The sequence below is a fragment of the Hylobates moloch genome, unplaced genomic scaffold (assembly GCF_009828535.3).
Source record: "Hylobates moloch isolate HMO894 unplaced genomic scaffold, HMol_V3 SCAFFOLD_19, whole genome shotgun sequence".
Classification (NCBI taxonomy): domain Eukaryota; kingdom Metazoa; phylum Chordata; class Mammalia; order Primates; family Hylobatidae; genus Hylobates; species Hylobates moloch.
In genome coordinates, this window is record NW_026652294.1 from 40,916,023 (window position 1) to 40,930,115 (window position 14,093).

The following is a 14,093-nucleotide window of genomic DNA, read 5'->3' on the forward strand; positions in this document are numbered from 1 at the left end:
ACACCCACATCACAGGATGTAGTAGGTCTATTGTTTTTGTCTGCTAGAATGTAAGCTCCCTGAGAGCAGGGATCTGTTTCTCACACTGATGTGTTCCCAGGACCTAGAGCAGTGTCTGGCATATACCAGATGCTCAGTAATTATTGAATGAATAAATGGATGGGACCGGGCGTGGTGACTCACGCCTGTAATCCCAACACTTTGGGAGGCCGAGGTGGACGGATCACCTAAGGTCAGAAGTTCGAGACCAGCGTGGCCAACGTGGCGAAACCCTGTCTCTACTAAAAACACAAAAATTAGCCGGTCGAGGTGGGGCATGCCTGTAGTCCCAGCTACTTGGGAGGCTGAGGCAGGAGAATCACTTGAACCTGGGAGGCAGAGGTTGCAGTGAGCTGAGACTGTGCCACTGCACTCCAGCCTGGGCGACAGAGCGAGACTCACTCTCTCTCTCTCTCTCTCTCTCTCTATATATATACATACATATAAATGAACGGATGGATGGATGAGAAAAGAAACAGCCAGGAGCTCCAGAGACGGGAGGGAGGCACAGGGCTGGAACCCACAGAGACAGGAAGTCACCGGGGGAGGGGCCTGAGGCCAGGAGCACAGCATCCATTTGGGCGCCAGTGTCCAGATGCCCTTTGTCTCCCGCTAAGCCATCGGAGGTGAAATCACCACCAATCTCGAGAACCTAGGAGGGATGCCAAGACAGGTCACATGAAGAATGTGGCAGCCCTCCAGGAAAGAGGGTCGCCTAGGGGGACCCAGTGTCTCTGGACAGTTTATTTTACATGGGATGAATCTAGGCATCTCAAGGATACACACAGAGCAGAAGAAAAAAAACGCGATGGGATTTAACTTCCTGAAAACTCTTTATAATAATGCAGGACAACTGTATATAGCAAACGCCTTCAAAATTTAAACTCTTTAAACATTTAATTCTTCAGCATTAATACACACAAATGCGGTAACAGGGGTCGGGGGGGCGGTGCGGGGGCAGGTGGGTTACAGCCTCCACTGGGATCAGGGTTTCAACAGTGTTACTTATAAATTATATTACATCAATTTTATTTACTGATCTAGGCAGCCAGAGGGTGGAAGGATATACAATGTGGGGGAAACACATTCATACCGGGGTGAGGAGTGCCGGCAGGAGACACGGCTCTTTAACATGAAAAATGTATAAAGTATTTAGCAAAAGTTACAGAAAACAGATCAAACAAGCAAGTTTATTTTGTTAGAAAATTCCACTCTCATAGGGTTTGCCAATGTGCTCGTGTCTGTGAAGGGGTTGCCTCCGGTCATCTGCTTCCTAACGGAAGGGAAGGGATGCTAAGTTGGGGCCCCTGTCACCAAGGATAGCTGGCGTCCCTTTGAATGTCTGTCCTTGGGTTCACACAGCTGCCTGGAACCCATGACTCCCAAGAGCCCGTCTGCTGCAGGTGATGCTGGAAGGGAAGCGCCCCCACTTGACAGGTGAGTGCACGGAGGTCCTGACAGGGGATGTGACTTAACTTCAGGTTACAGGACAAAGGAGGCTGCAGAGCAGGGCCAGTCCTGTGCCCTCCCCCTGCATAGCAGGCTTTCCCTCTAGGTCTCCGAGTCACCCCACCCCGAGAGAGCACCCACATGCCCTGACCTTACATTCCACTGCAATCCCACTAAAGTTTCCCTCAAACGCCAAGGAACAGTCCTGAACACCACACGCGATCTCCAAAGGCCATCACCCCAACCTCACCCCAGCCCCAGAGACACCTTCCAGCAAGGCCTCCTGACAGCCACGCCCCAGCATTTAGAAGGTGGCGAGAAGCGAATCGGTTTTTGCCCTCTGATTCTTGCTCTAACCTGCTGCAATGGGAATTGCTTCTTCACCTCCAGGAAAGCCTCAAGAAAAATACTCCTGAGGGGGAGACAAGAGTCCTCCCCTGCAAAATTCAACCCAGCAGAGTCCCGGCAGCCTCCTCGGCTCCCTACCTTGAGGCCCCGGGGGCTCAGGCTTCCCGGCCCTAATCTTCACCTGGCCTGGATCCAGAGATGTCTCTGGTTCACACAGAGAGGTACCCAGCTGGTCTCGGGACTCACCTTTCACTGAGCAGGGGGCACGAACAAGACATAGCTTAGAGGAGTGTTTACCTCGGGGGTCACATTCAGCCTGGCCTGGCCTTAGCTGGGTGTGGTCCTGTCCCTGCCACCATGTACCACCATCCAGTGGGGTGCAGGCACAGGCCAGGCTGTGTGACCACCAGCTAGGCAAGGCTCCAGCTGCGACAAGGACTCCATCTTCACGCCTGTCCTGGCTCCTGGGGAGTAGACTCCAGAACATACTATCAAAGATCGGCGAATGAGACCCAAACGGTCATTACTTGCACTTTCTTTGGGGGTCCTAGAAGAAACTACCTCATTCTTAACAGCTCATAAAACTCTTAATTTTAGCTCCATTTGAACCTAAATGGAAAAGTGCCAAGGCATCTCTCTCACCAGGACTTGAGGCAATTCTATGCACGACTGTGCAGATGAGAGCCAGACACAGCATGAACACGTGTACAGGGTACATCATTGGAAATGAGAAAGGGAGGAGGTACATGCAGTTGCCGGTGGCCTGAGACACTCATCTAGAACAAACACCCTCAGCTTGCAGATGAAGCAACAGATCCAGGAAAGCATCGTGATGAGCCCCAGGGCCAGCCCCAGCCTTCTTGTCCATGCTGCTTCTGCTTGCCTTTCAAAGCCTCCAACGCCCAATTCATAGCCAAGGACCGTGTGACACTGAAGCCTGGGTCCCAGAAGGGAGCAGATCTGCTGGCTGAGATGCAAGCTTCAGGTGGCAGCAGACATGAGCAGCAATTAAGCACCCATCCATCCCTTCCCCTCCCATCCCTGGATTCTTTCTGCACTACCAAAAACCCACCACGCGCCAAAAGGCAAGTGTGAGCCCTAAGAACAGTTTGTGGGCACAGCTGGCATTTGGAGGAGGAGCCTGGGGAGTCGAAGGAAGCAGCAAGCTGGAAGTGGCCATGCAAACAAGTTGAAGACCCTGGGCCAAGAACTTCCAGGGCGAAAGGCTCAGTGTAAAAATAAAGAAGCATAGTAGTATGCCCATGCAATGAAATACTTCCCGGCAACGAGAAGGAACAAACCACACGCACACATCGTGAATGACTCAAAAGCATTAAGCTGAGGGAAAGATGCCAGACTCAAAAGGCGACATCAGTGTGACTCCATTTACATGACATTCTAAAAAAGCAAAATTATAGGATCAGATAATCAATCAGGGTTGCCAGGGAAAGAGGGCAGGAGGAGGGAATTTTTTGGAGTGATAAAAACAGGTTGATCTTGGTGATGGTCACAAGACACTAAATTTGTCAAAATTCACAGAACTGTATATTTCCAAAGGGTGAATTTTACTGGATGTCCATCATACCTCAATAAACCTGGGAAAAGGTGGTGGCGATGGGCCTTGTAGGGATGGGAAGGATTATGGGGATAAGATGATGTCCAGGCTATGTGGGCAGGCAGCTGATCTGTACCCCACTTAACATTAGAACTGCTCTCTCCTACCTACACAAGGAGCGCATCTCGAGCCTTCTGTTTAAATGCTCCTTGTCAAGACTACCTGCAGCTGGAAGTAAAATCACCTAAACAAGCCAAGGTCGCTGATGTCCTTCAAATTTTATGGCTTGTATTTCCAAAAGGGACTTTGGCTCAGCCCAGATTTTTCTGCATCCATCCACTCATCTAGTAATTGATTTGTTTTCACTAAGTGTAGGGAAACAAACCCCTGGCTAGTGAATTCGTTGGTACACTGTTTCGGTGTGCCCGGCTGTTTATCAACCCTGACTAGCAGAGCACTGCCTCCCACCACAGAAATTCTCCTTGGCCAACAGGGTGCTGAGTGGAGGTAGAAAGGAGGCCCAGGGTGGTCCCACTGACAGAATCTCAGGGCCGCGGTCCTCGCGGTCCTCACGGTCCAAGTGGCCTATGTGTTGCCACTGAGGGAAAGCACTAGAAAGAATAGAGGGTAACAAGTGGCTCTTCCTGGAGGCTGTCATGGCAACCAACCTGGAACACCATTTGGCTGAAGGATTTTTTTTTTTTCTTTTTAAATCAGGCTTTCACAAACAGACCTTGTGCATCAGTCTCCTCGGTGGAGGCAGGTAGAAGGGGCTAACCTGTTCTCAGAAATGGAACGGACGTTCTCAAGAATAGCCCAGACCCGCCCACTTTGAATAAACCCAGCTAAGTCCTCACCTAAGCACCAAGACATAAAACAGCAACCCGGATAGCGTGCTTGCCTCTCCAAAGTGCAGTCTTTTATTTTCTCCGTTGCATCCTAATCTTGATTTCAACCAGAAACGGGCCCGTTCATATGGATAGGGGGCCTGGACTGTCGACTCCAGCCCTGCTCTTAATTCACTGGCCATTTCACAGCCTCACTGGGTACCCTTGGCCTTCACTTTCCTATTTGTAAAGAGTGATTTATTTATAATTTTTTTGAGATGGAGTCTTGCTCTGTCACCCAAGCTGGAGTGCAGTGGCCCGATCTTGGCTCACCGCAATCTCCACCTCCCAGGTTCAAGCGATTCTCCTGCCTCAGCCTCCCGAGTAGTTGGGACTACAGGTGCACACCACCACGCCTGGCTAATTTTTTGCATTTTTAGCAGAAACGGGGTTTCACCATGTTAGCCAGGATGGTCTCAATCTCCTGACCTCATGATCTGCCCACCTCGGCCTCCCAAAGTGCTGGGATTACAGGCATGAGCCACCGTGCCCGGCCCTTATTTGTAAAGAGTTATTTAAAGCAAACAAAGAAATTTCTGAAATTCGACTTAGATATGGGCCGTGAGGGTCTGGTGACCAGGTGATTAAAATCTTGTGGCTGTCTACCTTCCATCCAACAGGTAAATGCCTCACGACAGTAGTTTATATTATAATAAAGTATCCCAGAGGGTTAAGTGTGGAGAGGGTACAATGTTCTTATTGTACTCTTCTCTGTCGACATGGAGAATAGAGGAGAGTGGAGGAATGCCCATCTTACACACAACTACAGCGCCGCGTCTCAGCATGCCTGGCTTATCTTGAGCATTCGCTGAATAAATGAATGTAGATTAATCAGCACAACAGACTTACCTCTGAAAACTTAAATTCTGCAGAGTACCTATGTATCAATGCCAAGGTTGCTGACCGGTAAGGCCCCTGAAAACGAGAGATCATGGGCTTCCCTGATAACAGGGCCATTATAGCATCCTCAGATTAGATCTTAGCACAATGGCTTTAACTTGCTTGATGAATGAATAACAGAAGGAAGAAAGAAAGGAAGTACATGAAGGGGGCAAAGAGAAGGTGGTGAGAGGATGAAGGGGGGAAAGAGTGACCTCCAAAAATGGACTGGCCCAAACTGGGCCAACTTGAGCTACCCTGGAAGACACAAGAGGGCTCACTCTATCCCAGGGATGAACAGAAGACTCTGGAATCCTCAAATGGAGATGGAAAAGTCAATGAGCCATATTGTACTCAAAATATCTTGTTAATAACAAGGCTATTGGCTTTGAATGTTTGGAAATCATCCACAAAGTAGTTCACTAAGCCACAAAGCAATTACCACTAGCACCCATTTTTCATAAAGAAACCAAGAAATAATATTCTAAAATTGGTAGCTGGTGTCATGACCCAACCCCAGATCTGGACAGAGTGGTTCTCCGTCCCATGGACAGATCCTACCAGGAGGTCTTCATGTCGGTGAAGGCCTTTGCGCTGGCCTTTTTGGTTGCAATGTTTCAAGAACAAGAGAAAAGACAATGTTTGGTTTACTTTAGTATATTAGGCATTTTTCTAATGTGAACTATAAGAAAGCAATTCTCATTCAATGAAAGAGGCGCCAAAAAATTAGAGATGAATAAGTCATCGGTTTCTAGCACGTTGACTGAAAGACCAGTGAGTTGTGCTTGTTGAATTCTGCCCTCATTGCAGATGTGCAGGTCAAACCCAAAGTGGTCAATGAGAAAGATGAAGAAAGATGGATTTCCAGGGCATGGGCCCCCGACTAGAATCTGCCCCTTGCTCACGCTTCTCCCGGCCCCTTTAGACTGACATGGTGGAGAATGGGTTTGCTGTGGCAGAGAAAGGGAGAAAGTAATGAGCTGGGCCAAACAGCAGCACTGAAAGCTTCCCAAGTCACACTCAGACCAGACTCTTCCAGGGACTGGAAGACGGAGAGAGGGAAGGGAGGTGCAGACACCAACTGAGGGTTTGGTGCAGGGCTCTGGAACGTCCAGAAGGAGCTGGAAGCAAAGGTGGCAGGACACTGCCTGAAAGGCGACAACCTAGTGTGGCCACAAGAGAGTCTGCTATGCCTGTCCAGTGCCCACCAGTGACAGAAAACTGTACAACGGACAGCAGTCCCAGCCCTGCCATACACAAGAAGACAGAGCCATCTGGGGGATGGCAAAGACTTGCCCTAACCCAGCTCCCCATGTCGGACTGACCCGGCCCCATTAAAAGCCTGTGGTGGGTGGCCTGGGAGAGGGGGGGCCAGGGCAGCCCAAAGGTGCAGAGGGCACCGTGGCGGACAGGCCCCAGCTTGCTGGCCTCTGAGACGAGCTGGTTTGTTTCCATCCCTGAAGCCTTTGGACAAGCTGGATGAGGTCTTGATAACTGAGAACTTTGGAAAGCTTCCTCTAATGAGACTGGGAAGGGGGCAGGGGGCTCCCCAAGGAAGCAGCTGGGGGAAGGATGGATTGGCATTTCCAGAGGAGACTTTACAGATGGCGCCTGATCTCACAGGACACGATTCAGCGCTCAATTTGGGGCTAATTTGCCGAATGAGGTAGTTCCATCCTGACCTCTCCAGGCATGGTGGGTCTGGGAAGACAGGAGCCAAGCCTTCCTCCTAAAACCCCTGGTGATGAACAGTGGCTAAGAAAGCCAGATGTGGGCTCCCAGAATGCAATGGGAAAAAAATAAAGAAGGAGGGCTGCAAAGGATTCTGGGTGCGGCTGTGAGCTGAATGGCACCTTCTACCCATGATTCTGATCCTGACACCTGGCTTAGAGACAGAGACCTCCCTCCCCTGATCCTCCAAAGGAGACAAGGGAGCCAGCTGGAGGAAGAGCCTTGGGGCTTCCAGGGCACAAGCATGTGACAGTGACCCCTACAAAACTCGGCAGGGACCACAGAGTTCCAGCCTCCGTTTGTTTCAGAGCAGCAAGCACAGCACGGGAGTCAGGGGGTCTTCAGCCTCAGAGACAAGGACAGGGCTGTGGGTCTGTCTTCTGGGCCTGGGAATATGGGGGAGCCCCCAGCTAGGCTGTCTGGGTCACCCTTCTGGAATCACCAGCTCTCTCCCCTCTCCTCAGTGGCCCAGGAGAGAGGGTGGGGGGGCATCCACTCGGCATGGGCCCCATGGTGGGAGCCCAGCCCCGCTCCCCAGCAGGACCCCCCAAAGCTGCACAGGCCCATCTAGATCTCCATGTCCACAGGGCGGATGTTGCCCGTCTTGTGCTCTCTGACCCACAGCTCCCTATCTTTGGCCGGGTCCACTTTTCGAAGCAGCTGATCCACGGGCTCGACTGTCTGCAAGAGACAGAGAAAACGCGACATTGTTAGAGACGGCGGCCAAACCAGGAGGTCTCCTCTGAGACATGCTGCTCTCGCCTTAGTGTCTCTGACAGCAGCCTCTCTAGACGGCTCCGGGGCCCCAGGGGAGGCCCATCTAGGGGACAGCACATGAAGAGGGCTGTGAACGCGGAACCCGGAACGCATCCCGACCCTGCTTCTCACCCTGCAGACCCCAGGTCTGGATGAGAGGCCATGAGGGCCTTAAAGCCTGTCTCTATCCCTTCCACCCCACATTTACCACCAGAGAACAGGACAAATACAACTTGAGCTTTAGGTATTTTGAATATTTCTAGAAGTTGTTTTTTTTTTTGGTTTTGTTTTTTAAGAAATTTAATAACGTGTCTTTGTACTGTAACTGTTACGAGCTTCTTTCTCCTCGGGATAACAGCTCACGTGTGTGTCCACTTCATGTGCCAGGGTCGGAATCACACGGACGTCCAGGACAATTCTGACAGGCCCAGTCCACAAGGCCACCCCCAGGCCAGAGCAGCTGCCCACTGCCCGCCTTTAGGACAGATTCACTTGCAGCAGCCACTTAACCTGCCATGGCCTAGTGCCAGGCAGCCCTCCCCAGGCCCCGTGTCGCCTGGGAGCCCCGCTGGGCTAGAAACTCACGCTTTGGTTGAACATGTCTGTTTCATGCCGCAGCTGCGTGTACTGGCACAGGTGTTGCCGGATCATCTCTACCCTCTCCACCTCCAGCCGTTCTAGCTCCTGCCGAGAAAGCAAAGGCCGCAGAACTCTGAGCATGTCCCCTCCACTTGGGGGTCCTCCCACCAAGACCACAAAATGCAAGTCACTGGCTGTGGACATCCTGCCCCATCTGACTCTCTGGGGTCTGATGAAGAGCGTGCCCCATATGTAAGGCGAAGGTGAAGCTGATGACAGCAGCAGCGGCTGTTTTACTTCCTGAAAAGCCTCCTCTGCCAGGCACAGTTTTGAGGGCTTTACATGCGTTCCTTAACTGTCCTCGTTACAATTTTAAGAGATCGTTTCTGTTATTATCCCCATTCTCCAAGCAAGGGAACTAACACCTAGAGAGGCAACAACACAGCTCACCCAAAGCAACACGGAATTATGGGAGGGACAGGATTTAAACCAGAGTCCATCAGGCTGTTACTCACAGCAAGGCACCCATGCAGCCCTAGCCCTGGTGCTCTGATGGGGTACAACAAAGGGGCACATGTGGGAGCTCCATGCCACACATTCCTGAGGCCGTGTCCCTGGGCCTCTGCTGAGCAGCCTCCCTTCGTCTGCCCATGCCTAGTGCTGCGGCAGCAATAGAGACCGGGCCAGGAAGGCAGACTGGGCTGCACGTGGCACAGCTTTTGTCAAAGGGGAGAGTGGAAGGGGTTTGTCCTCTGGTTTCTAGATGGTTTTGTGTCTTTGGAATCTAGGGGATCTGGCTGTTATTCTGCTTACAACTAGGTCACTGCCCAGGTGATTAACCAGAAAGGGGGGTAAAGCAGGGGGCTTAATTAGGAGATAAACCAGGAGGAAAACTAGGTCACTGTCCCCGGTGGAGGCCTCTAATCTGCTCTGGTGGGCTGACACCTGGGGAAGGCAGCTGGTTAGTCCTGTGCTGGATGGATGGGTGGCTTTAGGCAGTGGGCTGATCCGATGAGCACCTGGCATGATGCCTCCTGTCCCATCTGGCCCAAGTACCAGCCACACTTCGCTGTCCACTCAGGCAGGTGCTGACCGATAAGGAGATGCTGCCCCTTTACAAGAAATACTCAGGATAGCATCATCGGCCCTGCCGCCTGTTGTTCACCCTTGGTGAGGGGCCTCCCCCAACGCCCCTGCCTAGCTCCATCTTCACCCATCCATCCACTTTGCAAGGATCTCCTGTCAAGGACCTACAACTCGTGTGTGTGCATGTATAGGGCGGTCCTCTTTTCCTATAGCTTGGCTATTTTTCCTAAAGAGGCCATTGTCCACTTAGTTGAGGAGAGTCCTCAGTTGACCCTGACCTCGCAGAGGACAGCCCAAGAAGGATGTAGCCATATCGAACCCAACCCTGCCCACATCCACACAGCCAGGAAGCGCTGGAGCAGAGATCTGAATCCACATAAGCTGGCTCACATTGAGGTTTCGACCCCAACACTGATGTCGATTTGATGACCATCTCTAGGGTCACTCCACCCCATCATCTCCATGCCCACCAACAACCACCAGGGGCTGCCCTGCATCAGCCTCTGTATTGCCATGTCCACACATCCCTGACCACTTACCAATGTGGTGGTCACCATCTCTTCAAACCACTTGGACTGGGCCTGGTTGTAGAGATCCACACAGCGCATGAGGTCGTCTCCTGGAAGAAGACCACAGTCACCACCATGACGCATCCTATCCTCACCATGACTCCGTGCCCCACCCTGTGCCCCACAGCCAAGCCTTCTCCTCCCCCTGGGGTCATGGTGGTCACTGGAAAGTTGGAAAAGGGATGGCAGTAGGAAGAAGAAGAAAGCAGAGCCAGGGAAGGAAGGGGGAAATCCAGCTCCATGAGAAACCAGCTCAGGTGTCCCCCTGAAGCCTGACCCCAGATACCAAGGATTCAGGATGGTGGTTCTCATTGTGCATGCGTGCGTGTGTGTATGTGTGTGTGTGTGTGTGTCTAGGGTATTCCTAGGACCCCCGATCCTATCATGAGCCCAAGAAATGCTTCCCTCTCTAAAGATGGCAGTTTTATTTTACACTGGGGAGTCCAGATTGGTTAAAACATGTCACACACAATTTGGTACTAAGAAGAATTAAGGAAGATAAATTTTCAGATCATGTAAATGTCTGTGTGTGTGTGTGCATGAACACGCTGCAAGATGTCCTTCTGAAACACAAAAGAACACATCTGTAGTCACAGCCTAAAACATGCACTGGAGCAGCACACCCCAGCTTCAGGAGAGTAGCTACCTTGAGAAACAGAGAAAGGGCGAGTGGCAGGAATCAGCTCCTTCTATCGCATTTTATGTCATCACAGAAAGATCCGAGGCAAACATAACTATTCAATCTTTATGATGATTACTTTGTTATCATATGTATGTTTGGAACATTTTGTAATTAGAAAGAAAACACACTGCGAAGTAATTGCAAACATTACTAAGCATACCAGCACCTTGGAACCTTGCTACACAAATCACAGTCTGTGGGCCAGTGGCACTTGTATCCCCTGGGGTCAGCTAGAAATTCAGAAACCCAGGACAGATCCGAGACCTACTGAATCAGAGACTGCATGTTTACAAGACGCTCTGGTAATGTGTGTGCACATGGCAGGCGGAGCAGCACAGCTCTCACGCACGGCTTTGTCTCAGCATAGCTTCCTGATCTTCACAGGGCTCCAGCAAGAGGAAGGCATCATGGTCTTTGCTCATGATGGAAAAAGCTCATGAGTGAACCCCAAAGTGAAGTAATTTTCTCTAGTAATTCTAGAAGCAGAATGCTAGAGTGGAATTTAGTAATCTGAGTCAAAGTTAATCCTATAGCATCATCATAGTGGCTCATAGGTACTCTGATAGGAAAGTCAAAGAGAACAGGGAAGGTTATGTCTCCAGACCCAAGGCCTAGCTGCGAACCACACGACTAGCTGTGCCACACCCCAGACGCAAGTGTGCCTTCAGTAACAGAGCCCACACCAAGGCATTTATTCATTTTGTTCTTGGTCCAAGGCCAGTGACTGGACCCTTGATCCCAAGAGGCACTGAACCGGAGAGAAGAAAGTGGATGCTGCACCATAAAATGCATTTCTTTCTTTTTTTTTTTTGAGACGGAGTCTGGCTCTGTCACCCAGGCTGGAGTGCAGTGGCGTAATCTCGGCTCGCTGCAACCTCCACCTCCTGGGTTCAAGTGATTCTTCTGCCTCAGTCTCCCGAGTAGCTGGTACCACAGGCGTGCGTCACCACCCCTGGCTAGTTTTTGTATTTTTAGTAGAGACAGGGTTTCACCATATCGGTCAGGCTAGTCTCGAACTCCTGACCTTGTGATCCGCCCGCCTCAGCCTCCCAAATGCAAATGCATTTCCAGCAAGAGCTCCTGCCTGGCCGAGGAGGAGGGCGGCATGCTGCTCTGTACACTGTGAAACTCCCTGAGCCCTATGTGTCGATCCTGATTTTGAGAAATTGCTTCAGGAACTTCCACAGCATTGGGAAACAGAGTAAGTGAAGGGGGCTGTACCTTCTCTCTATGGCAGCCCAAGAGCTTGAAATTGGAACTTTTAGAACAGTATTGGTTAAGACCATGGATTGTGGGACAAGAATGCCTTTGCTGGCCGGGTGCGGTGGCTCACACCTGTAATCCCAGCACTTTGGAAGGCCGAGGCGGGCGGATCACGAGGTCAGGAGATCGAGACCATCCTAGCTAACACGGTAAAACCCTGTCTCTACTAAAAATACAAAATATTAGCCAGACGTGGTGGCAGGCGCCTATAGTCCCAGCTACTCGGGAGGCTGAGGCAGGAGAATGGCATGAACCAGGGAGGCGGAGCTTGCAGTGAGCCGAGATCGCACCACACCACTGCACTCCAGCCTGGGAGACAGAGTGAGACTCCATCTCAAAAAAAAAAAAAAAAAAAAAAAGGAACACCTTTGTTGTCATCCCAGCTCAACTACTTACTAGCTACGTAATCGTAGACAAGTCAGTTAACCTGCGCTTGCCTCCATGTCTTCATCTGCAAAATGGAGGTAACGATTGTACCTTTACCAAGTTGTTATGAGGAATAAATATGTCAATATATGTAAAGCGCTTAGAATAGAGATGGGCGTAGAGAGCCGAATATTAATATGGGCTATGGTGGTGATGAAGATGATGATGATGATGATGATGATGATCCCTGAGGATCTGATGTCCTTCCTTCTAGTAGCCTTGGAAAAGATGAGGAAGAGGGAGGAAAGGAACAGAAGGAAAGAGCAGGTGGCATTTCCTGAGCAACAGGCTGTCCAGCAAAATGGCGACAAGCAGAGTCTCTGGAATGAGAGGAGACTGAATTCTGGCTTCGCCGCTCCACCACTATGGACCTCATGGAAGGTTCTCATTTTCTCTGCCATCAGTCTTCTCAGTTGTAAAGGGTATAAAAATACCTCCCTGCAGGGGGACTGTGCTGATCAAAAGAGACAGTGCTCTAAAGCATGGAGGCTGGCCACAGCGAGCGCTCAGAAGAGGCGGTATTTTTCAGAGTTAGGTCTAAGGACTGTCACTTTCATCACAAAATAATTCCAAACTACAGGAATGAGAGACCGTATTATCTGATGACAATGCAATAAAACTATGTAAAAAAAAAAATAGCAAGATTAGAAAACAACAACAAAGCCCTTGCTTGTAAACATATAAAGATTTTCTTTGAAACAATTCTTGGTTCAAAGATCAAATGAAAACCCAAATAGCAAAACATATTGAAAATAGCAGAAATAAAACCACCACAAATAAGAACCTGTGGAATATGGTTAGACCACCAGTGTAAGGAAAAATAAGTGTCTGGTGGGTTAAATATTTCACTGTTTTTGTTTTTTGTTTTTTTTTTTTTTTTGAGATGGAGTCTCGCTCTGTTGCCCAGGCAGGTGGGAGTGCAGTGCTGCGATCTCGGCTCACCGCAACCTTCGCCTCCTGGGTTCAAGCGATTCTCCTGCCTTGGCCTCCCAAGTAGCTGGGATTACAGGCACACACCATCACATCCAGCTAAGTTTTGTATTCTTAGTAGAGACGAGGTTTCACTATGTTGGCTAGGCTGGTCTCGAACTCCTGACCTCGTGATCTGCCTGCCTAGGCCTCCCAAAGTGCTGGGATTACAGGCGTGAGCCACCGCAGCCGGCCTTCACTATTTTAAAAACAAAAACAAAAATAAACACCTGAAACTAAAAAAAGTAAGAAAAAACCCTCTAGGTTATTAAAAAAAAAAAATCTAAATCAGCTCTGAAATCTAGGCTTCTTATGGAAAATATAACTGTACAGAAAAACAGCAAGAAAAAATAGACAAACAAGCAAAAAAAAAAAATTACAAAGAACAAAACTAAAAGACGAATGACAATCTAGGAAAAGTATCTGCAATTAAAATGAAAAACGGTTCATCTCCCTGATAGATAAAGAATCTATATGGTCAATGGGGAAAGGATATGAGTTAGTCAGTTCACAGAAAGTACAAAATGATTTATATGTATATTTTACATACTCAACCTGGGTTATGGAGAAAAGCAAATTAAAAACAAAATATCATTTTTCCCCATTCACTAACGATTTCAAATCTTGATAACACACAATGTTGATAAGCATTTAGAGAACAGGCATTATTCATAGATGCTGTTGATGGGTGCTCTCTCTGGAAAGCAATTTGGAAATATCCATCAAGATGAATAATACCCTTTGACTCAGCATCTATATTCTCTCTATATGCAGATCTGGTCTTAGGCACACACAAAGATGCAGGTACAATAACACAGCTTCACTGGCTAGCAAGCACTCTGAAACAATCTAAGAGTCCTAAACCTCAGTTAAGG

At 49.5% G+C, this 14,093-nt stretch overlaps 1 protein-coding gene across 7 annotated transcripts in view; it reads right to left on the reverse strand.

Annotated features, from left to right (window-relative positions):
• Positions 1–5,798: 5,798 nt before the first annotated feature.
• Positions 5,799–14,093, reverse strand: part of GAS7 (growth arrest specific 7) — a 279,805-nt gene continuing 271,510 nt past the window's right edge. For all 7 annotated transcript variants that reach the window (XM_032139667.2, XM_032139670.2, XM_032139673.2 and 4 more), the window contains exons 12-14: positions 9,849–9,928; positions 8,230–8,328; positions 5,799–7,569 (exon numbers count right to left, since the gene is read on the reverse strand). In XM_032139667.2, coding sequence (XP_031995558.1) covers positions 7,456–7,569; positions 8,230–8,328; positions 9,849–9,928 — 293 coding nt within the window. In that variant the 3' untranslated portion in view covers positions 5,799–7,455. The remainder of the gene's footprint in view (positions 7,570–8,229; positions 8,329–9,848; positions 9,929–14,093) is intronic.